Genomic DNA, 25594 nt, shown 5'->3' on the forward strand with positions numbered 1-25594 from the left:
GTCCCCGTTGGCGGTGGAAGAAGATACCGTGCAATCCCTTGCTGTGGGACTAGGACTCAGACGCAGGGGTCTCGGGTCCTCCCCAACCGCAGGCCTCTGGCCCACCTCGGTCTCTCCATCCCTCTGCTTCTGCCTCTCTGTGTCTCCGTCTCCTTGTGTCTCTCTGCCTTGTCTCTCTTCCTCACTCTGTCTCTGTCTCTCTGTGTCTCTGTTTCTCTCTGTTTCTGTGTCTCCCTCACCCCCACCTTCCCCACCTCTGACCCTTTAAACCTGCGGGTCCCTCTGCCTCTGGGAACCCTCCTCCTCCTTCCTGTGTCCATCCCACCCGCCCTATCCTGGGGGGCACTCCAGCTTTGTCTTGTCCCCGCCCCGCAGGCCTGTGGATGTGAGGGCTCCCCACGCAGGGAGTATGAGCAGCGTGACCACCACGTGTGACCCAGCGGGCCGGCGCAGGACAGGGTCCTGGAGAGCTGGGACACACCCTGCAAGGGGCCTCAGCCCTCCTAGCGCCCAGCGGCCCCTCCCCACCTGCAGGAAGTGGGGTCAGGGGCTGGGAAGCAGCCTATTCACCAGGCCTGCTGCCCCCCGCCCGGGTTAAGGGCCCAGCTTCCCGGGAAGGGCCTGCACCTCCGGCCTGGGGAGGGCCTCTCCTTGGAGTCTGCCTTCCGGTGAGGCCTTTCCCGGCACCGGCCTGGGCAGGAGGGGGATGGGACCCAGGGAGACAGGGCCGTGAGCTAACCTCCCAGGGACCTGTTTCCCCACCCTGGGCCTCAGTTTCCCTCCTCTAGGCCTCAGTTTCTGTCCTTTGCACTCAGCCCCTCCTCTGACCCTCAGTTTCCCTCCTTAGCACCTAGCCCCTCCCCGATCCTCATTTTGCTTCCTCTGCACCCAGCCCCTCCCCTAGGCCTCAGTTTCCCTCCTTTGCACCCAGGCCCTCCCCTGGATCTCAGTTTCCCTCCTCTGATCCCAGCCCCGCCCCTGGGCCTCAGTTTCCCTCCTCTGATCCCAGCCCCTCCTCTGGGCCTCAGTTTCCCTCCTCTGACAGGTAAGCCGATTGGCAATGCTTGGAACCCCATGGACTGCTGCTTTTTATTTCATGGCCAGGGAAACTGAGGCACAAACAGACCCTGAAGTCAGCAGGAATGCTCCATCATTTTATTCCTGCGTGCCTGCGGTACGTGGGTTCCAGGGTCACAGGGACGGGCCCCCAGGTGGAGGGGAGCCAGCCATCACGACTGCCACCGCAGGCCCTCGTTGAGCTTGGAGGGGAGCACCCTGGGAACCGTAGCGGAGGAGGGTGGGGGGAAGGCGTGGGCAGAACCTGGGCAAGGTGAGGAGCAGCTGTGCAGAGGCCCAGAGGCCGGGGGAGGGTCCTGGTGGTGCCGGGCTCTTGAGGGCCGGGAGCCTAAGGGGTGTCAGTGTGCCCAGAGGGGTAAACAAGCCACAAGGGGAAACAGAACCAGAGTTGGGGCCTTGGAGGAACAGATGGGTGGATTCCAGCGCGTTTGCAAGGTGAGGTTCCCACGACTCGCTGACGGCAGCTGTGAGTGGGGGCCCAGCCAGCATTCCTTCCAGATCCCTCTTGTGGACGGAGATCCAGGTCTCAGTGTAGACCAAGGAACAGAGGTAGCCCCCACTGGGACTCCCAGGCTCCAGCCAGGCCTGCTAGGTAGGCGGCCTCTGCCCATGTGATGGAAGGAAGCCAGGCTCAGAGATTGGGTGACTTGTCCCAGGTCCTGGAGGGTCGCACAGCTCCACGACGGCCAGGAGACCCCAGCCAGGGGGCCTCCATCCCCAGCGACCTTCACCTGACCCCAGGGGACCCCAGCCCACAAGACGTGGCCGTAGCGGAGCAGGCCGAGGCTGCTCCCCACCGCCCCTGTGCGGCGGCCCGGGAAAGTGCAGGCGGGCCGGGAGCGGTGGCTCAGGCCTGTGATGGGAGGTGGGCGGATCACCTGAAGTTGCTAGTTCGAGGCCAGCCTCACTAACATGGAGAAACCCCGTCTCTACTAAAGATACAAAATTAGCCGGGCGTGGTGGCAGGAACCTGTAATCCCAGCTACTCAGGAGACTGAGGCAGGAGAATCGCTTGAACCCGGGAGGCAGAGGTTGCGGTGAGCTGGGATCACGCCATTGCACTCCAGCCTGGGCAACAAGACCGAAACTCCATCTCAAAAAAAAAAAAAAAAGAAAAAGCGCAGGGGACCCGCCGTCGGGGCGGGGCAGCGCTGCCCGGCCTCTGTCCCACTTCCATGCACTTGACCTCGACCCTCCTGCCTCCGTCTGCGATCTTCCCGTGTACCTGAAAATGAGGCCTGGAACGGACCCGACCTTCCTGCCCGCCCGTCCTGACCGGCCCCGGGGGCCCCCGCCCCATCTTTGGCCCCCAGCCCCTCCCTCTCTGCCGCCTCCAGGGTCGGGGGTCAGGCCGGGAAAGCCCCTTGGGAAGCCCCCGGGGGGCAGCTGGAGCGGGTCGCGGGGCGGCGGGAAGGAGCGGGCGCCGCTATTTAAGCGGCTTCCCGAGGCCTCGGGGACAGAGGGGACCGAGCATGGATCGGGGCCTGGCCCTCCTGCTGGCGGGGCTTCTGGGGCTCCTCCAGCCGGGCTGCGGTGAGCAGGGGAGGGGGCGCGGGAGAGAGGAGGGAGTTAGGAGGGGGGTCAGGAGAGGGGAGAGGGTGAGGAGGGAAAGGGGCTCAGCAGAGGGGAGGGGGCACAGGAGAGGGGAGGGGGCGCAGGAGGGAGGAGGGGGCTCAGGAGAGAGGAGGGGGCTCAGGAGAGGGGAGGGGGCGCAGGAGAGGGGAGGGGGCGCAGGAGAGGGGAGGGGGCGCAGGAGAGGGGAGGGGGCGCAGGAGTTAGGAGGGGGCGCAGGAGAGGGGAGGGGGCTCAGGAGAGAGGAGGAGGCGCAGGAGAGGGGAGGGGGCTCAGGAGAGGGGAGGGGGCGCAGGAGAGGGGAGGGGGCTCAGGAGAGAGGAGGGGGCTCAGGAGAGAGGAGGGGGCGCAGGAGAGGGGAGGGGGCTCAGGAGAGGGGAGGGGGCTCAGGAGAGAGGAGGGGGCTCAGGAGAGAGGAGGGGGCGCAGGAGAGGGGAGGAGGAGCAGGAGGGAGGAGGGGGCTCAGGAGGGAGGCTCAGGAGAGAGGTGGGGGCTCAGGACTGAGGAGGGGGCTCAGGAGAAGGGAGGGGGCGCAGGAGGGAGGAGGGGGCTCAGGACTGAGGAGGGGGCTCAGGAGAGGGGAGGGGGCGCAGGAGAGGGGAGGGGGCGCAGGAGGGAGGAGGGGGTGCAGGAGAGAGTAGGGGTGCGCAGAATTAGGGGTTCGACAGAGGGGGTGATTGGTGATCCTGCCAGAGGAGGGGGCTCAGAGAAGGCAGGGGCTGAGAGAGGAAGTTGGGGGGCTCCGCGCCGCCCTCTGACCCGCAGCGAAACCGGTTCCAGGCAGACAGGGCTCGGGGGACTGGTGCTGAGGCGGGTGTCGGGGCGGGGTTCAGGGACAGAGCCTGGGAATCCGGGTAGCGGCGAGGCAGTGGACCGGGAGTGGGGCGGAGGGTCCGGGAACCGGGCAGAGGTGGGGCGGGGGTCCGGGGGTGCAGGGGAGGGTCGGGGAACCGGGCAGAGGCGGGGCGGGGGTCCGGGGGTGCAGGGGAGGGTCCGGGAACCGGGCAGAGGCGGGGCGGGGGTCCGGGGGTGCAGGGGAGGGTCCGGGAACCGGGCAGAGGCGGGGCGGGGGTCCGGGTGTGGAGCGGAGGGTCCGGGAACCGGGCAGAGGCGGGGCGGGGGTCCGGGTGTGGAGCGGAGGGTCCGGGAACCGGGCAGAGGCGGGGCGGGGGTCCGGGTGTGGAGCGGAGGGTCCGGGAACCGGGCAGAGGCGGGCGGGGGTCCGGGTGTGGAGCGGAGGGTCCGGGAACCGGGCAGAGGCGGGGCGGGGGTCCGGGGGTGCACGGGAGGGTCCGGAAACCCGGCAGAGGCGGGGCGGGGGTCCGGGGGTGCAGGGGAGGGTCCGGGAACCGGGCAGAGGCGGGGCGGGGGTCCGGGAGCGGGGCGGGGCGCAGGGCAGGGACTCGGGGCGGGGTCCGAGACTCCGCGGGGCTGAGCGAGAGCCGGGGTCGCCGCAGGCCAGTCCCTCCAGGTGAAGCCCCTGCAGGTGGAGCCCCCGGAGCCGGTGGTGGCCGTGGCCCTGGGCGCCTCTCGCCAGCTCACCTGCCGCCTGGACTGCGCGGACGGCGGGGCCACGGTGCAGTGGCGGGGCCTGGACACCAGCCTGGGCGCGGTGCAGTCGGACGCGGGCCGCAGCGTCCTCACCGTGCGCAACGCCTCGCTGTCGGCGGCCGGGACCCGTGTGTGCGTGGGCTCCTGCGGGGGCCGCACCTTCCAGCACACCGTGCGGCTCCTTGTGTATGGTGAGGCGTCCCCCCCGCCCTGCCTCTCTCTGACCCTTGGACTCACGGCCCCTTCCCTACGCCACCTGTTCCTGGAAGCCTCCCAGATTGCAGGCCCGGTCCCAGCTCCATGCACAGCTCCCCGAACCCAGGTCCCCAGTCTTCGCTTCCCCCCAACCCACCCCAACCCTCCCAGGGCGGGCCCTGGCCCATCCTTCAGTCTATTCCAGCTTCCCAGGGTGGGGCCTGCGCACAGGCGGTCCCCACTGCCGGTTCATCAGCAACCCCCACGCATCCTTGGCCCCAGCTCCAAGCCCCCTCCGAGCTCCAGCCCCTCCATCCCGTCCAGCCCTGACTCTGGGCTCAGCCCTGACCCCTGACCCTCCATCACAGCCTTCCCGGACCAGCTGACCATCTCCCCGGCAGCCCTGGTGCCTGGTGACCCGGAGGTGGCCTGTACGGCCCACAAAGTCACGCCTGTGGACCCCAATGCGCTCTCCTTCTCCCTGCTCCTGGGGGACCAGGAACTGGAGGGGGCCCAGGCTCTGGGCCCGGAGGTGGAGGAGGAGGAGGAGCCCCAGGAGGAGGAGGACGTGCTGTTCAGGGTGACAGAGCGCTGGCGGCTGCCGACCCTGGCAACCCCTGTCCTGCCCGCGCTCTACTGCCAGGCCACGATGAGGCTGCCTGGCTTGGAGCTCAGCCACCGCCAGGCCATCCCGGGTGAGTCCGCTGGGTCCCCTGGAGACCCAACCGCTCGCCAGCCTTGACAGGCACTTCGGGACGGGGGGACGGGGGGCAGCACCTGTGCTGTGGGGCGCTGGGAGGATTGGATTCCCCCACGCGGCCAAAGCGATATTCATTAACTCAACGTGTATTTACTGAGCACCCGGCCCCCAGCACAGGTCCCACCCCTTCCCTGCCCACAGCGCTCCACGGCTCCTGCCTTGGGGTCAAAGCCGGAGTCCTCCCCGGGGCCCACAGGAACCTGCACCACCTGCCCTGTCCCCTTCCTGCCCTGCCTCCACCCTCTCTCCCCCTCCTCATTCTGCTCCAGCCACACGGGCCTCCTCGCTGTTCCTCCAACACGCCAGGCATGATCCTGTCCTGGGGCCTTTCACGGCTCTGCCCTCTGCCTGGAATACCCTTCTTCCGGATCTTTCCACGGCTCTCTCCTCCTCCCCCCTCAGGTCTCCGCCTGAGTGTGGCCTCCTCCGTGAGGCTTCCCTGGATTCCCGTTTTAAAGGGTCAACCCTCGACCCCCAACGTGTACAAACGCAGGCACAGACGCACACACGTGTACAGAGGCGCATGCGCACATGCATGTACAAACAGGCACACCCACGTGCACAAACACAGGCACACATGCACACGCGTGTATAAACACGCACACCCGTGTGAGCCCCCTTTCCCTTCTGTTCTGTTTCTTGACACCTTGGATAATATCTGATATCCCCCAATCACATACCTTCTCTGTCTTTTCCACGACCTTCTCCCACTGTGGCTCCCAAGGTGGGAATCTTGTGTCTTGCGCACACGCTGTGTCCACAGAAGCTAGAACAGGGCAGGTGCTCAATAAGCCCTCGCTGAATGCCCAGATGAAGACATTTAACGTGGGCCGGTGCCCAGGGAGTACCAGCTTCATGCCCTGTCCAGTCCTGAAGCTGCTGCCGGCTTCTCCCACTTAAACAGAGAGGGATCTGTCCTCCCACAGGGCACCCTGATACCCATGTTAATGCGTGTGGGGTCATGAGTTTCAAGCAAAGGGCTCCCGGGGTTGCAGCAGAAGCTGGGAGACCCGGGAGTCTTGGTGGTGGGGGTGGGGCGGGGGTGGGTAGAGAGGAAGCTGGATTTGAGGGATATTTTACAGAACACGGGTCCTCTCGGGCCTCAGTCTCCCCATCAGTCCCACAGGGGATGAAGTACAAAGCCAGAGCAGAAAGCCCCCAAGCACCTCCTCTCTCCACACCAGCCTCCTCCCAACTCTCCTCCGTCACAGCCCATCATAATAAACGCGGGAGCCCGCTCACTATCACGGCAGCCCAAAGAGGTGACTCTCACCCCTTTGATAGTTGAGGAAACTGAGGCACGCGGAGATTAAGGAGCCTGCTGGGGTGATGTTGCCAGTGAGTGGGGGCCGTGGAATGCCCGGACTCCCATCCTGCCCACTGTGGTACCTCAGTTTCCCCATCTGTCCAGTAGACTTCTCTGACTGTGGGTCGTTTGTAAATTTCAGGGACCATGTAGCTTTCAAAGCACTTTATAAATTCTAGGTTTTAGGCCGGGTTCACGCCTCTAATCCCAGCACTTTGGGAGGCTGAAGTGCGTAGATCACCTGAGGTCAGGAGTTCAAGACCAGCCTGACCAACACAGTGAAACCCCATCTCTACTAAAAATACAAAAATTAGCCAGGTGTGGGGGTGCACGCCTGTAGTCCTAGCTACCCAGGAGGCTGAGGCCGAAGAATCGCTTGAACCTGGGAGTTGGAGCTTGCAGTGAGCCGAGATGGCGCCATTGCACTCCAGCCTGGGCGACCGAGTGAGACTCTGTTTCAACAACAACAACAACAAATTCTAGCCTTTATCAACTAGAATAGCATGCCGAATAGAAACAAAAATGTGGGCCGGGGTGTTGGAGGCCGAGATGGGAGGATCACTTGAGCGCAGGAGTTCCAGACTAGCCTGGGCCACATAGCGAGACCTCCCATCTCTACAAAAAAATTTAAAAATTAGCTGGGCATGATTGCACGCCTGTGGTCCCAGCTACTCAGGAGGCTAAGTGGGGAGGATGGTTTGAGCCTGGGAGGTTGAGGCTGCAGTGTGCCATGATTGCAACACTGCACTCCAGCCTGCATGACAGACTGAGACCCCATCTCTAAAAAAAAAAAAAAAAAAAAACCAGGCTAGGCATGGTGTCTCATGCCTGTAATCCCAACACTTTGGGAGGCCGAGGCGGGTGGATCACCTGAGGTCAGGAGTTCAAGGCCAGCCTGATCAACATGGAGAAACCCTGTCTCTACTAAAAATACAAAATTAGCCGGGCGAGGTGTCGGGCGCCTGAAATCCCAGCTACTCAGGAGGCTGAGGCAGGAGAATCGCTTGAAGCTGGGAGGCGGAGGTTGCAGTGAGCCGAGATCGCGCCATTGCACTCCAGTCTGGGCAACAAGAGCGAAATTCTGCCTCAAAAAAAAAAAAAAGAGGCCGGGCGCGGTGGCTCAAGCCTGTAACCCCAGCACTTTGGGAGGCCGAGGCGGGCGGATCACAAGGTCAGGAGATCGAGACCACAGTGAAACCCCGTCTCTACTAAAAATACAAAAAAAAATTAGCCGGGCGCGGTGGCGGGCGCCTGTAGTCCTAGCTACTCAGGAGGCTGAGGCAGGAGAATGGCGTGAACCCAGGAGGCGGAGCTTGCAGTGAGCCGAGTTCGCGCCACTGCACTCCAGCCTGGGCAACAGAGTGAGACTCCGTCTCAAAAAAAAAAAAAAAAAAAAAAGAAGAACAAATGGAAATGGGACCCACCAGAGGGGTCGAGGAAAGGGGTTTGGGGAAGTTCTGGTCCAAGCCCTTGTCCAGATGCAGAGACTGAGGTGGGAGAGGCAGGGCTGGGGCAGCAGAGAGAAAAACAACCGTCACTCCGTTTCCAGTCCTGCACGGCCCGACCTCCCGGGAGCCCCCCGACACGACCTCCCCGGAACCCCGGGCCGCGACCTCCCCGGAGACCACCCCCCAGCAGGGCTCCACACACAGCCCCAGGAGCCCGGGCTCTACCAGGACTTGCCGCCCTGAGATCTCCCAGGCTGGGCCCACGCAGGGAGAAGTGACCCCAACAGGCTGTGAGTGCTGGGTCCCTGGGGGCAGGGAGGGTGGGAAGGGCTGAGAGCGAGAGGTTCCTTGGATGAAGACTTTAGACAAGAAATTGCCCTGTCCAGCTTCAGTTTCCCTGTCCGTCCTGCCTTGGTTTCCCCATCCATCCAGCTTCAGTTTCCCTGTCCATCCTGCCTCGGTTTCCCCATCCGTCCAGCTTCAGTTTCCCTGTCCATCCTGCCTCAGTTTCCCTGTCCATCCTGCCTTGGTTTCCCCCGTCCGTCCTGCCTCGGTTTCCCCATCTGTCCAGCCTCGGTTTCCCCATCTGTCCAGCCTCAGTTTCCCCGTCTGTCCAGCTTCAGTTTCCCCGTCCGTTCTGCCTCAGTTTCCCCATCTGTCCAGCCTCAGTTTCCCCATCCGTCCAGTCTCTGTTTCCCCATCTGTCCAGTGGGCTTCTCTTAACTGTAGGTCCTTTTTGTAAACGTCAGAGACTGTGCAGATTTCAAGGCACTTTGTAAATTCTCAGCCTCATAGACTAGAACAATCTTTGGAACAGAAGCAGAAACAGAATGTGGTCACATAAGTAATTTTTTTCCTTTTTTTTTTTTTTTTTTTTTTGAGACAGAGTCTCGCTTTGTCCCCCAGGCTGGAGTGCAATAGTGCAATCTCAGCTCATTGCAACCTCCGCCTGCCGGGTTCAAGCGATTCTCCTGCCTCAGCCTCCTGAGTTGCTGGGATTACAGGCGCCCATCACCATGCCTGGCTAATTTTTGTATTTTTGGTAGAGACGGGGTTTCACCATGCTGACCAGGCTGGTCTCGAACTGACCTGAGGTGATCCGCCGCCTCAGCCTCCCAAAGTGCTGGGATGACGGGCGTGAGCCACTGTGCCCGGCCCACATAGGTAATGTCAGAAATGCTTGTTCCCCCGGTGCACAAATAAATAGCACTCAAATTTAATTCTCTCAGTAAGGCCATTTTACTTTCTGCAGAAAGGGTGCCCATTGCAGATGGAACAATGACGGGAGCACACCTGAACAAAGGAAAAGCAGACATATTTATCCTTATGCATTTGGGTCTTCCTTTTTTTTTCTTTTTTTTTTTTGAGACGGACTCTTGCTCCGTTGCCCAGGCTGGAGTTCAGTGGCGCGACCTCGGCTCACTGCAAACTCCGCCTCCCGGGTTCACGCCATTCTCCTGCCTCAGCCTCCCGAGTAGCTGGGACCACAGGCGCCGCCACCGCACCGGCTAATTTTTGTATTTTTAGTAGAGACGGGGTTTCACCGTGTTAGCCAGGATGGTCTCGATCTCCTGCCTCGTGATCACCCGCCTCGGCCTCCCAAAGTGCTGAGATTACAGGCGTGAGCCCCGCACCGGCTGGGTCTTCCTTACTGCTATGTCCTGCATCCACTGGCTGGAGCGGGACATCATGGTCTTAAACTGATACCCCATTTGCTAACAACCTAAAACTTTCCTAAATAGATAAGTGCAAAGGAGGACAAAGGAGAGGAAGTTGCTTACAAGAGATTAAGGAAGCGATAACATTCCAAATAAGGAAGGGGCATAAGCTGTGAGCGAAGACTTGCCTGGGACTGTCTGACACGCCTGGGTAAGCCCAAGCAACTAACTGGGCTAAAGTATAAGAAATAATAGCTGATAGGAGGCTTTAGAGTAAGAAGCTATTATTTCTAGTGTCTATAATTTTATTTTTAAACCAAGACGAGCTTTGAAGAGGAACTTTTCTACTTTCTACAGGTAATTTCAAATTTAAAAGTAAAGGCCAGGCGCCGTGACTCATGCCTGTAATCCCAGCACTTTGGGAGGCTGAGGCGGGCGGATCACGAGGTCAGGAGATCGAGACCATCCTGGCTAACACGGTGAAACCCCGTCTCTATTAAAAATATAAAAAATTAGCCAGGCGTGGTGATGGGCGCCTGTAGTCCCAGCTACTCGGGAGGCTGAGGCAGGAGAATGGTGTGAACCCAGGAGGAAGAGCTTGCAGTGAGCCGGGATCACACCACTGCACTCTGGCCTGGGCGACAGAGCGAGACTCCGTCTCAAAAAAAAAAAAAAAAACAGTAAAAGTAAGTGTGGTCAGGCCAAGCACAGTGGCTCATGCCTGTAATCCCAGCACTTTGGGAGGCAGAGGCAGGAGGATCACTTGAGCCCAGGAGTTCAAGACCATTCTGGGCAACATAGTGAGACCCCCATTTCCACACCAAAAAATTGAAAAATTATCCGGGCGTGGTGCTGTATACTTGTGGTCCCAGCCACTTGGGAGGCTGAGGTTGGAGGATCACTTGAGCCCAGGAGATTGAGGCTGCAGTGAGCTGAGATCACACCTGGGTGACAGAGAAAGACTCAGTCGCAAAACAAACAAACAAACAAAAAAAAGGTTGGCCAGACATGGTGGCTCACGCCTGTAATTCCAGCACTTCGGGAGACTGAGGAGGAGGATCACCTGAGGTCAGGAGTTCGAGACCAGTCTGGCCAACACGGTGAAACCTCATCTCTACTAAAAATACAAAAATTAGCTAGGTGTGGTAACGGGCGCCTGTAGTCCCAGCTACTTGGGAGGCTGAGGCAGGAGAATCACTTGAACCCAAGAGGCAGAGCTTGCAATGAGCCGAGATTGCACCACTGCATTCCAGCCTGGGGAACACAGCGAGATTCCACTTCAAAAAAAAAAAAGTGTGGTCATACATTTCATGGAGCCCAATATATCCCAAGTATTATCATTTCAACAGGTAATCAGTATAAAATGGTATGAAGGAGATATATTACACTCCTCCTTTTTCCCCAAACTAAGTCTTCAAAGTGCAGATTGCAGGCTCAGCACCCTTTTGTGTGTGTGTGTGCGACAGAGTCTCACTCTGTTGCACAAGGCTGGAGTGCAGTGGTACGATCTCGGCTCACTGCAACCTCCGCCTCCCGGGTTCAAGTGATTCTCCCACCTCAGCCTCCTGAGTAGCTGGGATTACAGGCACCTGTCACCATGCCCGGCTAATTTTTGTATTTTTAGGAGGTACAGGGTTTCCCCATGGTCAGGCTGGTCTCGAACTCCTGAGCTCATGATCCGCCCGCTTCGGCCTCCCAAAGTGCTGGGATTTCAGGCGTGAGCCTCCGCGCCCAGCCTGGACTGCCCATTTCTAAACTCTAAGGTGCTATGCGTGTTTTGAAAGGGTCACAAAGGTAAAGTCCTTTGTGAAATTTCAGGGAATGTGGTAACTCTGGAAGCTCGCATAGCCTCTGAGGGACTCCTCCCTTCCCAAGCCTGCAGAAGCCTGGAGGGCTCTGACCGGCGTCTCCTGCTCTCCCCAGCGTCCAAACCTACAGGTGACCAGCTGCCCGCGGCTCTGTGGACCAGCAGTGCGGTGCTGGGACTGCTGCTCCTGGCTTTGCCCACCTACCACCTCTGGAAACGTTGCCGGCACCTGGCTGAGGACGGCGCCCACCCACCAGCTTCTCTGAGGCTCCTGCCCCAGGTGCCGACCTGGGCTGGATTAAGGGGGACTGACCAGGTCGGGAGTAGCCCCTTCTGAGTAGCCAGCCCTTCCCCCTGTGAAGGGAAAATAGGTTGGACCCCTTCAAGCTGAGAACTGGTCGGGGCAAACCTGCCTCCCATTCTATTCAAAGTCATCCCTCTGGTCACAGAGAGGGACGCACATTCTGATTGCCTCCTTTGGAAAGGCTCATCAGAAACTCAAAAGAAGGTGACCGTTTGTCCTGCCTACCCGTGACCTGGAAGCCCCCCCCGCTCGAGTGACCCCCGACTTTCTGGACGGAACCAACGTACTTCTTACATATATTGATTCATGTGTCATATCTCCCTAAAATGCGTAAAACCAGCTGTGCCCCGACCACCTTGGGCCCCTGCCGTCAGGACCTCCTGAGGCTTTGGCAAATAAACCTCCTAAAAGGATAGAAACTGAAACTTGTGGCCGGGCGCGGTGGCTCAAGCCTGTAATCCCAGCACTTTGGGAGGCCGAGGTGGGTGGATCACGAGGTCAGGAGATCGAGACCATCCTGGCTAACACGTGAAACCCCGTCTCTACTAAAAAAATACAAAAATTAGCCGGGAGCGGTGGCGGGCGCCTGTGGTCCCAGCTACTCGGGAGGCTGAGGCAGGAGAATGGCGTGAACCCGGGAGGTGGAGCTTGCAGTGAGCTGAGATCCGGCCACTGCACTCCAGCCTGGGGGACAGAGCGAGACTCCTTCTCAAAAAAAAAAAAAAAAAAAAAAAGAAACTGAAACTTGTCATTTTTCTCAGTGGACACCACTCCGTGGAGAGGAGAGATCTGAGGGCTTCCGACAGCAGGAGGGCTGACTGTGGGCCCCGCCCTGATGGCTCCATCGCCCTCATCCCACAGTCCAGGGCCGGAGAGTAAAGTGTCAGAAATGCTTGTTCCCCGGTGCCGTAAAGAAATGGCGCTTGAACATAAATTTCATTTCCTCGGCAGGGCCATTGGTTTACTTTCTGCAGAAAGGGTACACTCACCAGCAGTTTTGCCACGAGAGTACACCAAACAAAGGAGACAGGGTCATTTCTAACCTGACGCGTCCACCCTGCTTCTGTGTCCAGTTTCTGTTGGCTGGAACGGGACCTCAGCTTCTGCATTTGTTCTGATTGGCCGGCAACTTAGAACTTTGTAAAAGAGGCAAAGGCAGAGGAGAGCAAAGGAAGGAGGAAGTAACTTGTGGAATGCTGAGAAAGGTAAAAGCACCTTCAGATAAGGAAGAGGAACAGGCTGTGACCTAATGCCCGCTTGGACCAGCATAAGCGTGCCAGGGCAAATATTTAGGCTACATTGTGGCAACTGAGAATATAAAGTACGTTGATTTAGTACAGCCAGCAGATAGTGAAGAATGTTAGCACAGATCTTTGAATACATTTTGCTTCTAAGAGAAGTTACTATTTATTCCTAATTAGATGGGGAGGAAAGTATAGTATGAAGAGGAACCTCTACTTTACGTTGGACAAAGGGCATTTGGTCTGCCCGCCAGAGACTCCTGTGGTCGGAGGATGGTGGAACGCCCCCCACCCCCCGAAACAGCTCTCATTACCCCCTGCCCAGGGCAACGGCCCTGAGGGACAGGGAGGGCACCCAGCAAGCTCTGCCGGGGGCGGGAAAATGCGAGGGCTTAGTGGTCTCCCTGGTGAGAAGCTTAACCAGGACTCCCCAAAAGCTGTGGGAGAAGTGAGGAAAGATATATAGAGGTCGCCTGGGGAAACACACGGAGAGGTGGCCTGAGCAGGAGGCTGTGCTTTGAGGTGGCCGGGGGCTGAGGAGGGTTGGGAGGGCGGCTGGAAGCGAGGTCAGCAAGGGCTGGAGGTGACAGCCTGGGGGTACTGGGGAGCCATGGGAGAGTTTAGAGCTCTGGAGGCGGCGGTGTCAGAAGGCTCCCTCTGGCGGTCAGGAGGGTAACAGCCTGGGATGCTCGCCATGGTGGCCGCCACTAGGGGCTCAGCGCGGCTGCAGCGGAGCTGGGCTGGGGAGGGGGCTTCTCCCACGAGGGGAGCTGCGCACTCAGACGGAGACCGGGTCAGGCGGAAGTCCCGGCGGGGCTCGACCCCCAGCACCAAGGCTCAGAAATGAACATGAGAAAAGGGTCTGCGGGCCGGGCGCGGGGCTGGGTCCAGCAGTCCTAGGCAGGTCCATCCCCGCGCAGGCTCCGTCAGGCCTCTGGTAACCGGGGAGACTGGTTGCTAGGAGACCAGGCTAATAAAGGACTCGCTCACTACCCAAATGACAAGCAATCCGGCTTCGTGCCAGAAACGGAGCACTTCCGAGGCAGCCATTTTGGAGTCTGGCAAAATTCAGGATCCAGGCCAAAGACAGGAAAGCCAATCAATATACACAAACAGGGAGGAGAAAAGGGAATGCCGATAAGGACATAGGGAAAGGGGCAGCGGGCCTTTGTCATTTCCCAAAGTTTCCCAGCGGGATCCCAGTGCCCTCTGCCCTTAATCAAGATGGCCGCCTTGGGGCTCTAGCGCACGGTGGAATATGGCGGTGCTTCCGGTCCCGATGCCCTCAGCGAAGATGGCGGCAGTGGAGAAGCGGCGGCCAGCGGTAGCACCACCGGCTGGTTTCACCGACAGCGGCCGCCAGTCGGTATCCCGGGCGGCGGGGGCGGCCGAGAGCGAGGAGGACTTCCTGCGGCAGGTCGGCGTGACGGAGATGCTACGGGCGGCCCTGCTGAAGGTGCTGGAGGCGCGGCCCGAGGAACCGATCGCCTTCCTGGCCCACTACTTCGAGAACATGGGCCTGCGCTCGCCTGTAAACGGCGGCGCCGGGGAGCCCCCGGGCCAGCTCCTGCTGCAGCAGCAGCGCCTGGGCCGCGCACTGTGGCACCTTCGCCTGGCCCACCACTCCCAGAGGTGCGCAGCGGGCCGGCTTGGGCGGGTGGGGCGGTGGCGGACTTCAATTCCCAGCATGCCCCGCGCGGCTCCTTACCCGCAGCGCCGGCGCGGGGCCCGGGACGTGCTGGGAGTTGTAGTCTGCGGTGCCTTTTTGGGAGGGATGGACCGGACAAGGTGGGCTGGACGGTCCGGGCTTGGGTCCGGCGCTGGGCAGCGCGCTGCATGCGGCGCGAGTCCTTCTGGCCGGCTTCGCGTCTGTGACGCCTTTTTGCAGGTGCTGAGTTTCACCTTGCAGTTCATGATTTTCAAAATCATGCTATTTACAGAGAGCAGCCCAGTCACCCAGGGCCCCCACCTTAGGGGACAGGCTCCCAGCAGGCAAGTGTGGATTCCTGGAAGAGCCTGGCGATGCGCGGGCCGGGGCAGGGGGGTTGCAGGGAAGAGGCCCAGCAGGTGCAAATTTAGAGCCGGAGTGTGGGACACATGGGAGGCGGGAAGGCCGCGGAGTTTGGCGGAAGCCTGTGGGGCTGCAGGTGCCTATGCACGGTGTCCCCTGGCTGGGGCCAGTTCTGAGCCCAGGAAGGTGGTTGAGGACTATGTGTTAACGTTGGGTATGCATGGGCTGCTTTCTTTTTTGTTGGGGGGGGTCCCCAGAAGCGGGGCCTGAGGTAGGCATTTTGTGTACTGGTGATTTTATAAGGGGGTGCACCCAAGAGAACCCAGGAAGGGGGTGGGAAGAGCAGACAGGGAAGGATGCTAAGCAAAGGTGCCCTTGCAGCCTCATAACCAGGGCATAAGCGCCCACCATGGCAGCCCTCACCAGAGTCCCAGAGAAGTTCGGGGCGAGAAGAGAAACGGGGAGTGTCCCCTCCCACCACGGTCACGGTGCACCGCTGTACAAGATCATACTCAGATAAGGGTGGCAGGGTGTTGGGGACCTGGACAAGGAGCAGACTTGCTCCAGTGGCCCAGTGGCTCTGAAGGCCCCGCCCGAGGATTTGCTGGGGCCGGGTGGGAGGGGAGCGGGCAAGGGCAGGCCCGGAGGGTCAGTGGCGCCGTTTACCGCAATGGAAGGTCCCTGGTTTGAAGAAGCTGCCAGAGTCACCTGTGGATTAAGTTAGAGGCTGGAAGGAGCCTAGAAACGGGAAGGTGGACAGAAGTGTCTGCAACTGAGACATGGGGCCAGGACACGAGACTGGACTGGGAGGGTCCTGAAGGCTTCAGGGGAGCTGAGAAGAGCTCAGAGCCACACTCTGTGGGCAGCCAGCCCAGAGAAGCCACAAGACAGGGTGGGAAGGCGAGACCAGAGGTGAAGGGGGAGCAGGAGGAAGATGGCCTCCCAGGACATCTGGAAGAGAATCTCCCAAGGAGGAAAAGGGTTAAACAGCAGGCCCACCATATATGGTTGTTCAGGTTGATTACTGCACAAGCCACTCACCCCATAGACACTGCAGATGAGGATATTTATATTAATTTCTGAGGGCTGCTGGAACAAATTACCTCCAACTTAGTGGCTTAAAACAACAGAAATTTATTCTCTCAGAAGTCTGAAATTGAGGTGTCAGGAGGGTCACACTCCCTCTGGAGGCTCCAGGGAACGAGCCTCCTTGCCTCCCCAGCTTCCAGTGGCAGCCATCAGGCTTTGGCTTGTGGCCGCATCGCTGCAGTCTCTGCCTCTGTCGTCACGTGGCCTCCTCTGTGTCTCTGTGCTGTGTTCCCTCATAATGTCACCACTAGGCCCCACCCTACTTCCGTGTGACCTCCACCATCTACATCTGCTGTCCCAAATAAGCTCTCGGTCTGAGGTTCTGGATGGGCGTGAGCCTGGCGGGCACCAGTCACCCCAGGACAGGAGCAGAGCCGTTGTCTGGAAGAGTTCTCATAGCAGGGAGTCAGGACAAGGGCGGTGCAGATGCATCCCGGCCCTGGGCTGGCCTGGGCTCCCCAGAGACACAGCCAGTGGGGAACGTGGAAGACAGGTGCGCAGGCCTGAGCGGCATCTGATTCTGCGCTCGCAGAGCCAGGCCTGCTCCCGTCCTCCCCGCGGGCAGCTCTGGCTGCCCCTCCGTCCTTGGACCGTCGGGAACCCCTGAGGTCACCTGGCCGGTAGGGAAGAGAAGCCCAGAGCTTGGCAGGTTTGTCCCCGCTCAGTCCAGCGTGTGGACCCTCAAAGGCTGCAGGGCTGACTGGGCTGCTCCTGAGAGCGTCACCGCGGTAGACTGGGGGAGAAGTCACCCCACATCCCCTCTGCCACCTTCTTTTGAGAAATGGCCGGCTCCGGCCACCCGGGCTGGTGATGGGGCCACAGCGTCCCCCTCCTGCCACCTTCCTGGTCGTCTCCAAGCCCCCGGAGCACACACACAGACGTTCCATGACTTGCTGAAGGCCACACGGCCACCCAGGGCAGAGCTGGGCTCAGAAGCCGCAGAGGGCAGCCCCGAGGCCTCCTGAGCCCCCGCGTTGCTCGTCGTAGCAGCCAGGACTGCGCTGCCCCCTGCAGGTCACGGCCGGGAAAACGTGCACGGAAACCAAGCCCCGGCCGATCTGGGCCAGGGTCCCCCGACTCCTTCTCCGGGGGCCCGTCGTGGGCACTGCAGGGCCCTGAGCAGCGTCCCCGGCCTCCACCCACTCCTCGCCAGGAGCTCCCCGAGTCGTGACAACCACAGATGTCCCAGTCACCGCCCGGCATCTGCTGGGGGCAAGAGTGGGAAGCCGAAGTCTGAAGTGAGGAGGGGCTCCTGCGTCTCTTTCTGGAGACTTTCCATAAATAGATCTTCCCTGTATTAACAAATGCTCACATGCCTTACAAACCGCTCTGTGTAGGAGCCGACACAGACAGAGCCCTGGCTGGCCTCCCACTCTCCATTTTGCAATCAGGGAAACCAAGGCCCAGAGGCCACCGTCACAGGCAGAGCTGACATTCCAGCCCCGCCTCCTCCCAGCCCAGAGCTTGCTGCCTTCCTCCTCCTCCTCCTCCTCCTCCTCCTCCTCCTCCTCCATCACCCAGTGATTCTGCTGGGAGCCGGTACGCGGCTGCCTTGAAGTCAGCTGTCACCTTCCTGTCTCGTGCCGTCATCATGGCTGTGATCTCACCAGGATGTAATTACCTTTTTGAGCATCTTCCTGCCCCTGGAGGCAGCTGTGGCAGAGCTGCAGCCCTAATTACAGCCCGAAATAAGCGCAGGTGGGGCCTCCCACACGTCCTGAGCACCTGGCTCCAGCCCTGTTCTCCCGTCCTCACAAGAACCCCCACAACGTAGATGCACAAGGTCAGGCGCAGAAAAGCAGGGCGCACACATCGGGAGGGGCAGACGAACACCGGAGGCAGGTCTGGGCCGGGCACAGAGCCCTGTGCACCGAGGGGCCGCGTGGATGCCTGGGGAGCCGGACAAGGGCTGCTGCCCCCAGAGAGGAGAGAATTCGTGCAGAAGTGGTGGTGGATGGAGCTGGCTAATCCTGGCCCACAGACCTGTCAGTCAGGAGAAGCCGCGGGCACCACAGGAACCAACAACCCCAAACCTCAGTGGCTTCAACACAACCAAAACTCCTCTCGCTTCCTCTGCAGGGGACGGCCAGTTGTTGGGTTTTTGTTTTTTATTTTTTTGAGACGGAGTCTGGCTCCGCCGCCCAGCCTGGAGTGCAGTGGCGTGATCTCGGCTCACTGCAACCTTCGCCTCCCGAGTTCGAGCGATTGATTCTCCTGCCTCAGCCTCCTGAGTAGCTGGGACTACAGGCGCCCACCACCACGCCCGGCTAATTTTTTTTGTATTTTTAGTAGAGACGGGGTTTCGCCATGTTGGCCAGGCTGGTCTTGAACTCCTGACCTCAAGTGATCCACCTGCCTTGGCCTCTGAAAGTGCTGGGATTACAGGCATGAGCCACGGCGCCTGGCCCAGTTTTCTTTTTTTTTTTTTTTTTTTTTTTTTTTTTTTTTGAGACGGAGTCTGGCTCTGTCGCCGGGGCTGGAGCGCAGTGGCCGGATCTCAGCTCACTGCAAGCTCCGCCTCCCGGGTTTACGCCATTCTCCTGCCTCAGCCTCCTGTGTACCTGGGACTACAGGCGCCCGCCACCTCGCCCGGCTAGTTTTTTTTTGTATTTTTTTAGTAGAGACGGGGTTTCACCGTGTTCGCCAGGATGGTCTCGATCTCCTGACCTCGTGATCCGCCCGTCTCGGCCTCCCAAAGTGCTGGGATTACAGGCTTGAGCCACCGCGCCCGGCCCAGTTTTCTTTTTTGAGCTGGGGTCTTGCTCTGTCACCCAGGCTGCAGTGCATTGGTGTAATCCCAGCTCACTGCAGCCTCGACCTCCTGGGCTCAAGGGATCCTCCCACCTCAGCCTCCCAAGTACCCGGGACAGACGCACACCTGGCTGATTTTTAAATTTGTGTAGAGACGGGATCTCACTATATTGCCCAGGCTGGTTTTGAACTCCTGGGCTCAAGCAGTCCTCCCGCCTCGGCCTCTCAAAGTGCTGGGCTCACAAGCATAAGCCACTGCACCCCCCACCAAGGGCTTGTCTGATCCTGACACGCACCTGCAATCCTGACAACAGAAGTGGACTGGGAAGTAGCTTGATGGCTCTTAAAATTCCCGCTGAAAGTGGGCCACGCCCCTTGCGCATTTCAGGGCAAAGCAAGGCCCAGAGGCTCACCCTCGGTGGGGTGGAGAAGTGGCGGGTGGAGAAGTGGCAGAGGGATCCGCGGAGCAGCGCTACCTTCGCGAGCCTTCGAGATGCCCGTGCGAGCCTCAGCTCCCAGGTTTCACGCCCTGGCGCCGCCCCCTCCCCCTGCACAGCCGGAATGGGACTGCTGAAGCACCGGACGGAGTGTGGCCTTCCGAGGCGCGTCACGAAGGACATCGTGGTGTCCCCCTCCCTCCTGGGTGGGTTGCTGGCTCGGCCAGGCAGCCGCCACGCAGTGGGGTCGCTCGCTCAGCTCCCAGGGAGCACCTGCAGCTGCTGCCAAGTGCCCCGTGGGCTCCCCTGCGGGGGAGGGGGCCGCCTCACGTCCAGCCCGGGGGACTGTGGCCACGGCCACCTCATGAGAGACCCCAAGCCAGAGCCTTGCAGCAGAGCCTCACAGCAGAGCCGCCGCCGAGACACTGTGACAATAGTACACGCTTGTTGTTTTTAGGACGCTAGGTTTGGAGTGTGGTTGGGAGGCGGCAGCAGCCTGCCCGGCCTCACAGCGGATCCTGATGAGATGTGTCACGCGGAGGTGTCAGCCGGACTCCGGCGGTGGAGTCAGGCGTGATGGCAGCGCGCTGCTGCGCCGACACTGCGCCTGCCCTGAGCGCATTTTGGGGATGACCTCATGGATGGTAAAAGCGCTCAGCAGATTCTAAGTGGGGCCTTTACTGCTTGGGAGGGAAAAGGAGCCTACAGCCAGATGCGCCCACGGTTGAATTGCAGGTCGCTGCCCTCCAACTCTGGGCCTCAGTTTCCTCCTCCATAGCAGGGCTTTGACCCTCGAGCTCGCTGGGATGGCACGTCCATCCCTAAGCCCTGAACTGAGCAGCAGTGATGACCAGGGAGGCTCGTGTTCACCAAGCACGCACCGTCCACCAGCCCAGCATTCCTGAGCACCCACCGCGTACCGGCCCGGCATTACTGAGCACCCACCGCGTACCAGCCCGGCATTACTGACCACCCGCCGCGTACCGGCCCAGCATTACTGAGCACCTACTGTGTACCGGCCCTGCATTACTGAGCACCTATTGCACGCCAGTCTTGTATTACTGAGCACCTACTGCACACCAGCCTAGCTTTACTGAGCACCTACTGCACACCAGCCCCAGATTTACTGAGCACCTATTGCATGCTGGCCCTGCATTTACTGGGCACCCACTACATACCGCCCCAGCATTACTGAGTACCTACTGTGCACTATCCCTGCATTACTGAGCACCTACTGCATACCAGTCCCACATTTACTGAGCACCTATTGCATGCTGGCCTAGCATTTACTGAGCACCCACTGCACATTGCCTCAGCATTACTGAGCACCTACTGTGCACTAGCCCTGCATTACTGAGCACCTACTGCATACCAGTCCCACATTTACTGAGCACCTATTGCATGCTGGCCCAGCATTTACTAAGCACCCACTGCACACCACCCTGGCATTACTGAGTACCTACTGTGTACCGGCCCTGCATTCACCGAGCACCTGCTGTACACCAGCCCTGTATTACCGAGCACCCACTGCACACCAGCCCCACGTTTACTGAGCACCTATTGCATGCTGGCCCAGTAGCACTGAGCATCTATTGTGCACCAGCCCTGCATTACTGAGCACCTACTGCACGCTGGCTCACATGCATCTACCACAGGTGGCCCACAGAAAGGTGAAACCATGTGCCCAGGTCACGCCAGAGGGAGGCTGGAGCCTCGATGTAAACCTGCCCTTCTCACTATGAAGCTGAGCTCCCAGAAGGAACAAGCATAAGTCCTGAGGTTGGCCACTTCCTCTCTGGGACCCTTGGCCAGACCATGGGGCTGCCCTGAGCCTCAGTTTCCCTATATGTCCCAGAGGAAGTAACAGGCCACTAGCATGAGGCCTGCCCGGGAACTGATGGGGAAGTGAGGCCCAGGGGTTTGCAGCCCACCCAGGGTCCTGCAGTGGCCCTGATGCTGGCCATGGTGCTCCCTGGCCACTCCCTGGTGCCCTCCATGGGAGCGTCCGAGTCACACTAGCGGCACACAAGTGGCCTGGAGTAAGGCCTCAGGTTCCTCCCTGAGGCAAGGAATCGAACCCACCCCAGAGCCAGCAGCAGGGCCGACAGCCTTCTTCTATAAGGGGTCAGTGAACATTTCAGCTTTGCGTGGCAGCCTCCATCCTGACATTCAGCTCTATGGTTCCGGTCTGAAGCTGCCACAGGCCACATGTCAGTGGACTGACGTGGTTACCTTTCGATAAAGGTTTATTATTTATTTTTTGTTTTTTTTGAGATGGCGTTTCGCTCTTTTTGCCCAGGCTGGAGTGCAATGGTGCGATCTCGGCTCACCGCAACCTCCGCCTCCCGGGTTCAAGCGATTCTCCTGCCTCAGCCTCCCATGTAGCTGGGATTACAGGCGTGCACCATCACGCCCGGCTAATTTTGTATTTTTAGAAGAGACGGGGTTTCTCCATGTTCGTCAGGCTGGTCTTGAACTCCTGACCTCAGGTGATCCACCCGCCTCAGCCTCCCAAAGTGCTGGGATTAAGGCGTGAGCCACTGCACCAGGCCCGATAAAGGTTTATTTACAAAAGCAGGCAGCAGGTCAGTTTGACCCTCAGGCTGACTGTGGGGCCTTGCCTGTGAGATTACGGGGGGAGAGAAATCTACCCGTTGGCTCTGTGCAGCAGCTCTCACCTGTAATCCCAGCAGTTTGGGAGGCTGAGGCAGGAGGATCGCTTGAGCCCAGGAGGTGGAGGCTGCTGTGAACCCCGATGACACCACTGCACTCCAGCCTGGACAACACAGTGAGACCCTGTCTCAAAAAAAAAAAAAGGAAAAATGAAACGTCAGCTGTGTTAAATGTTCAGCACAGGCCGGGCGCGGTGGCTCACGCCTGTAATCCCAGCACCCTGGGAGGCCGAGGCGGGCGGATCACAAGGTCAGGAGATCGAGACCATCCTGGCTAACACGGTGAAACCCCATCTCTACTAAAAATACAAAAATTAGCCGGGCGCGGTGGCGGACGCCTGTAATCTCAGCTACTCGGGAGGCTGAGGCGGGAGAATGGTGTGAACCCGGGAGGCGGAGGTTGCCGTGAGCCGAGATCGCGCCACTCACTCCAGCCTGGGTGACAGAGCGAGACTCCGCCTCAAACAAAAAAAAGAAAAGAAGAAAAGAAATGCCAGCTGTGTTAAGCGTTGAGTGCGGTATTTGGTCAGGTGTAAGCAGGCGCTGCTGCAGGGAGGTAGACAGAGGGTCCTGGTGTTGCTGGACGAAGACTGGAGAGACCGAAGAAGGTTCAGGAGAGTTTACCAAGCTGATCACCGGCTCAGCCGGACAGACGTCCAGAAAGTCCGAGCCCCAAACAAAGGGCTTTTCTACTTTTAAAACAGCTTAAAGCAGGAACTACGTGAGGCGGGAAGCAAGTTACAGAAGCGAGAAACAAAGGCAGGTAATCAAGTACTACAGCATTTCTTTTTTTTATTTTTTGAGATAGAGTCTCGCTCTGTCACCAGGCTACAGTGCAGGGGCACGCTCCTGGCTCTCTGCAGCCTCTGCCTCCCGGGTTCAAGCGATTCTCCTGCCTCAGACTCCCAAGTAGCTGGGACTACAGACACGCACCACCACGCCCAGCTAGTTTTTATATTTTGAGTAGAGACAGGGTTTCACCATGTTGGCCAGGATGGTCTCAATCTCTTGACCTCGTGATCCGCCCACCTCGGCCGCCCGAAGTGCTGGGATTCCAGGCGTGAGCCACCACGCCCTGCTAACATTTCTTACATCTTGAGAAAAACATGTCTTACAGCCTAAACTTATCGGTCTTGTGACCCTGCAGCCGTGCTAGGGAGGTAAGCAGGAACTCGCTGGGCCTGTAATAAACTGAGGAATGTGGAGTTGGAGAGTATAGATAAGGTCCACTGACTACAGAGAGAAAACTGGCTGTTAACATTCTCTTTTAACTTGAGTGTAAGGGGTGGTCACACTTTGCAGCAACTTTAAGAGGATTTTTAAATTTCTATTACTACTACTATTCGGTTAGAGTTGACTTCATTAATTCCTTCTTCACAGGGGCCAGATGCCCCAGACAGACGCCTGTTGGTTGATTCAACAGACATTTACTGAGCGCCTACTGTGTGCAGGGCAGCGTTCCAGGCAGCAGGGCTGTAACCAAGACGAACTTCCGACCCTGGGGGGCGGGTGCTCACGCCCTGGTGGGAGACGTGAAGCTCACAGGGATGTGGGTCAGGGAGTGACACAGGATGACCACGAGGAAGAAAACAGGAGGAGAGGAGTTAGGGGTCAGGGGAGGCAACGTTTGAGGGGAGACCTGGAGGAGACCAGGGAGGAGGTGAGGGAGATGTGGGGGAAGGCAGTGTCACTGCCCTTGCAGAGGTCCTGAGGCCGGTCGGTAGTTGAAGCTGGGAAGCCAGGGCTGGATGGGAGCTGCGGGGAGGAGAGGCCTGAGCTGGGTGGAGGCTGGGAGGAGGCTGGGAGGAGGGAGCCCTGGGCCGGGGGGTGCTGGGAGGAGGAGGCCCAGGCTGGGGGTGCTGGTGGGGATGGGAGGCCCGGGCTGGCTGGGGGCTGGGAGGAGGGAGCCCTCGGCTGGCTGGGGGCTGGGAGGAGGGAGCCCTCGGCTGGCTGGGGGCTGGGAGGAGGGAGGCCAGGCTGGGTGGGGGCTGGGAGGAGGGAGCCCTCGGCTGGCTGGGGGCTGGGAGGAGGGAGCCCTCGGCTGGGGGGTGCTGGGAGGAGGGAGGCCAGGCTGGGTGGGGGCTGGGAGGAGGGAGGCCTGGGCTGGGGGGTGCTGGGAGGAGGGAGGCCTGGGCTAGTGATGCTGGGGGGAGGAGAGGCCCAAGCTGGGAAGGGGCTGGGAGGAGGGAGGTCGGGGCTCAAGAGGGGAGCTGCAGGGACAGAGGGTAAAGAGGAGGGGAGTCTGGGACTGGCTGGGGGTTCGGGGAGGCTGGGACATGGGCCTGGCTGGAAGGGGAGGCTGGGTCTGGATGGGCGCGAGGGCTCTGCCAGACCCCCAACGTCCACGTCCCCGTCCCCGCAGGGCCGCCTTCAACAACAACGTGAGCGTGGCCTACGAGTGCCTGAGCGCCGGCGGGCGCAGGAAGAGGCCAGGGCTGGACGGACGCACCTACAGCGAGCTGCTCAGGCGCATCTGCCGGGACGGCCAGGCCCCCGAGGAGGTGGTGGCGCCGCTGCTGCGCAAGGTGCAGTGCCGTGACCACGAGGCGGTGCCGCTGAGCGTCTTCCGCGCGGGCACGCTCACCTGCTTCGTGCTGCTGGAGTTCGTGGCGCGCGCCGGCGCGCTCTTCCAGCTGCTGGAGGACCCGGTCGCCGCCGTGGCCGACCGCCGCGTGGGCCAGGCCGTGCTGGACACCCTGGAGGGCGCGCTGCAGGCCAGTGACGCCGCCGCGCCCGCGCGCTTCCTGGAGGCCGGCTCGCGCCTGGGGCCCGACAGCCTGGCGTTGGCGCTGGACCGCGCCGTCGGGGGCCGGCGGCCCAGGGCGCCCATGACCCGCGAGGAGTTCCTGGAGAGGGCGGCCGCGCTCTTCATCGCCAAGGTCAAGCCGGTGGGCTGAGCCCCGTGCGCCGCGCGGATCCGGGATCTGCACTGGGGGGTCCCCGCGTGCGGGGCGCGCGGAGCCTTCCCCTCGCCCGGGTGAGGGCCTGCAACGAGGCGCCCAGCCCTGCGGAGGAGGCCGGGGCTCCCAGGAAGCGGACGCCCCCTCCCCAAACACCGTCGCGGCCGCCCCTCCGCCCCCGCGGGAGCCCCTGCCCCGCGCTAATAAAATCCGTTGCGAGGCTGACGCTGGTGTGTGCGCGCCCACCTCCCAGCCCCGGTGCCCACCTCCCGGCCCCCGCGCCCGCCTCCCGGCCCCGGCGCCCGCCTCCCGGCCCCCGCGCCCGCCTCCCGGCCCCGGCGCCCGCCTCCCGGCCCCCGCGCCCGCCTCCCGGCCCCGATGCCCGCGCCCGCCTCCCGGCCCCGGCGCCCGCCTCCCGGCCCCCGCGCCCGCGCCCGCCTCCCGGCCCCCGCGCCCGCCTCCCGGCCCCGGTGCCCGCAGAAGACGCTTTTCCCCAGCGGGCCCCCCACGGCTCCGGAATTGCGGCGGCTGGAGGCTGGATTCGAGGCCAGAAACGCCGGGACCCCTGGACCCGGCCTGGTGGGAGCAGCGGAGGGGGACGCCCTACGGGGCCCTGCGGAGCCTGAGGCCGGAGGGCAGGTGGCTCTTCTGGACCGCAGGGCCCAGGCCCTCCAGCCGCGCCTGCCCCAGGTATCCTCCCTGGGCCTCAGTCTCCCCAGATGTCAAACGAAGAGGCCAGCTGGGCAGATGGTAGCGACATTGGTGAGATAACAGCCCCAACACTTCCCAGCAACTGACATGCCTCATGTGATTGA

The 25594-nt window shown here is 60.7% G+C and overlaps 2 protein-coding genes across 4 annotated transcripts; both read left to right on the forward strand.

The window, feature by feature from the left end:
• The first annotated feature begins 1606 nt into the window (after window positions 1–1606).
• On the forward strand, window positions 1607–24376 carry LOC105487314 (mucosal vascular addressin cell adhesion molecule 1). Of its 3 annotated transcripts, none has more exons than XM_071087716.1 (6): window positions 1607–2610; window positions 4107–4391; window positions 4764–5090; window positions 8011–8199; window positions 11386–12883; window positions 24242–24376. In XM_071087716.1, the coding sequence occupies exons 1-5, from the start codon at window positions 2550–2552 to the stop codon at window positions 11709–11711; spliced, it is 1188 nt and encodes a 395-aa protein (XP_070943817.1). In that variant the 5' UTR covers window positions 1607–2549; the 3' UTR covers window positions 11712–12883; window positions 24242–24376. The 3 variants fall into 3 exon arrangements, with proteins under 3 accessions (XP_070943817.1, XP_070943818.1, XP_070943819.1); XM_071087717.1 differs by having other exon boundaries at window positions 11491–12883; XM_071087718.1 differs by lacking the exon at window positions 8011–8199 and having other exon boundaries at window positions 11491–12883.
• Window positions 14203–25004, forward strand: LOC105486607 (tubulin polyglutamylase complex subunit 1). Its single transcript, XM_011749526.3, has 2 exons — window positions 14203–14551; window positions 24242–25004. The coding sequence occupies exons 1-2, from the start codon at window positions 14214–14216 to the stop codon at window positions 24774–24776; spliced, it is 873 nt and encodes a 290-aa protein (XP_011747828.2). The 5' UTR covers window positions 14203–14213; the 3' UTR covers window positions 24777–25004.
• Window positions 25005–25594: the final 590 nt, after the last annotated feature.

Source organism: Macaca nemestrina, chromosome 20, assembly GCF_043159975.1.
Source record: "Macaca nemestrina isolate mMacNem1 chromosome 20, mMacNem.hap1, whole genome shotgun sequence".
Classification (NCBI taxonomy): domain Eukaryota; kingdom Metazoa; phylum Chordata; class Mammalia; order Primates; family Cercopithecidae; genus Macaca; species Macaca nemestrina.

Coding starts and splice junctions, on each gene's coding strand:
- LOC105487314 (XM_071087716.1), top strand. CDS start 2,550: ATGGATCGGGGCCTGGCCCTCCTGCTGGCGGGGCTTCTGGGGCTCCTC. Junction 4,392..4,763: donor CGTGCGGCTCCTTGTGTATG/GTGAGGCGTCCC, acceptor CCTCCATCACAG/CCTTCCCGGACCAGCTGACC. Junction 5,091..8,010: donor CCACCGCCAGGCCATCCCGG/GTGAGTCCGCTG, acceptor CTCCGTTTCCAG/TCCTGCACGGCCCGACCTCC.
- LOC105486607 (XM_011749526.3), top strand. CDS start 14,214: ATGGCGGCAGTGGAGAAGCGGCGGCCAGCGGTAGCACCACCGGCTGGT. Junction 14,552..24,241: donor CTGGCCCACCACTCCCAGAG/GTGCGCAGCGGG, acceptor CCGTCCCCGCAG/GGCCGCCTTCAACAACAACG.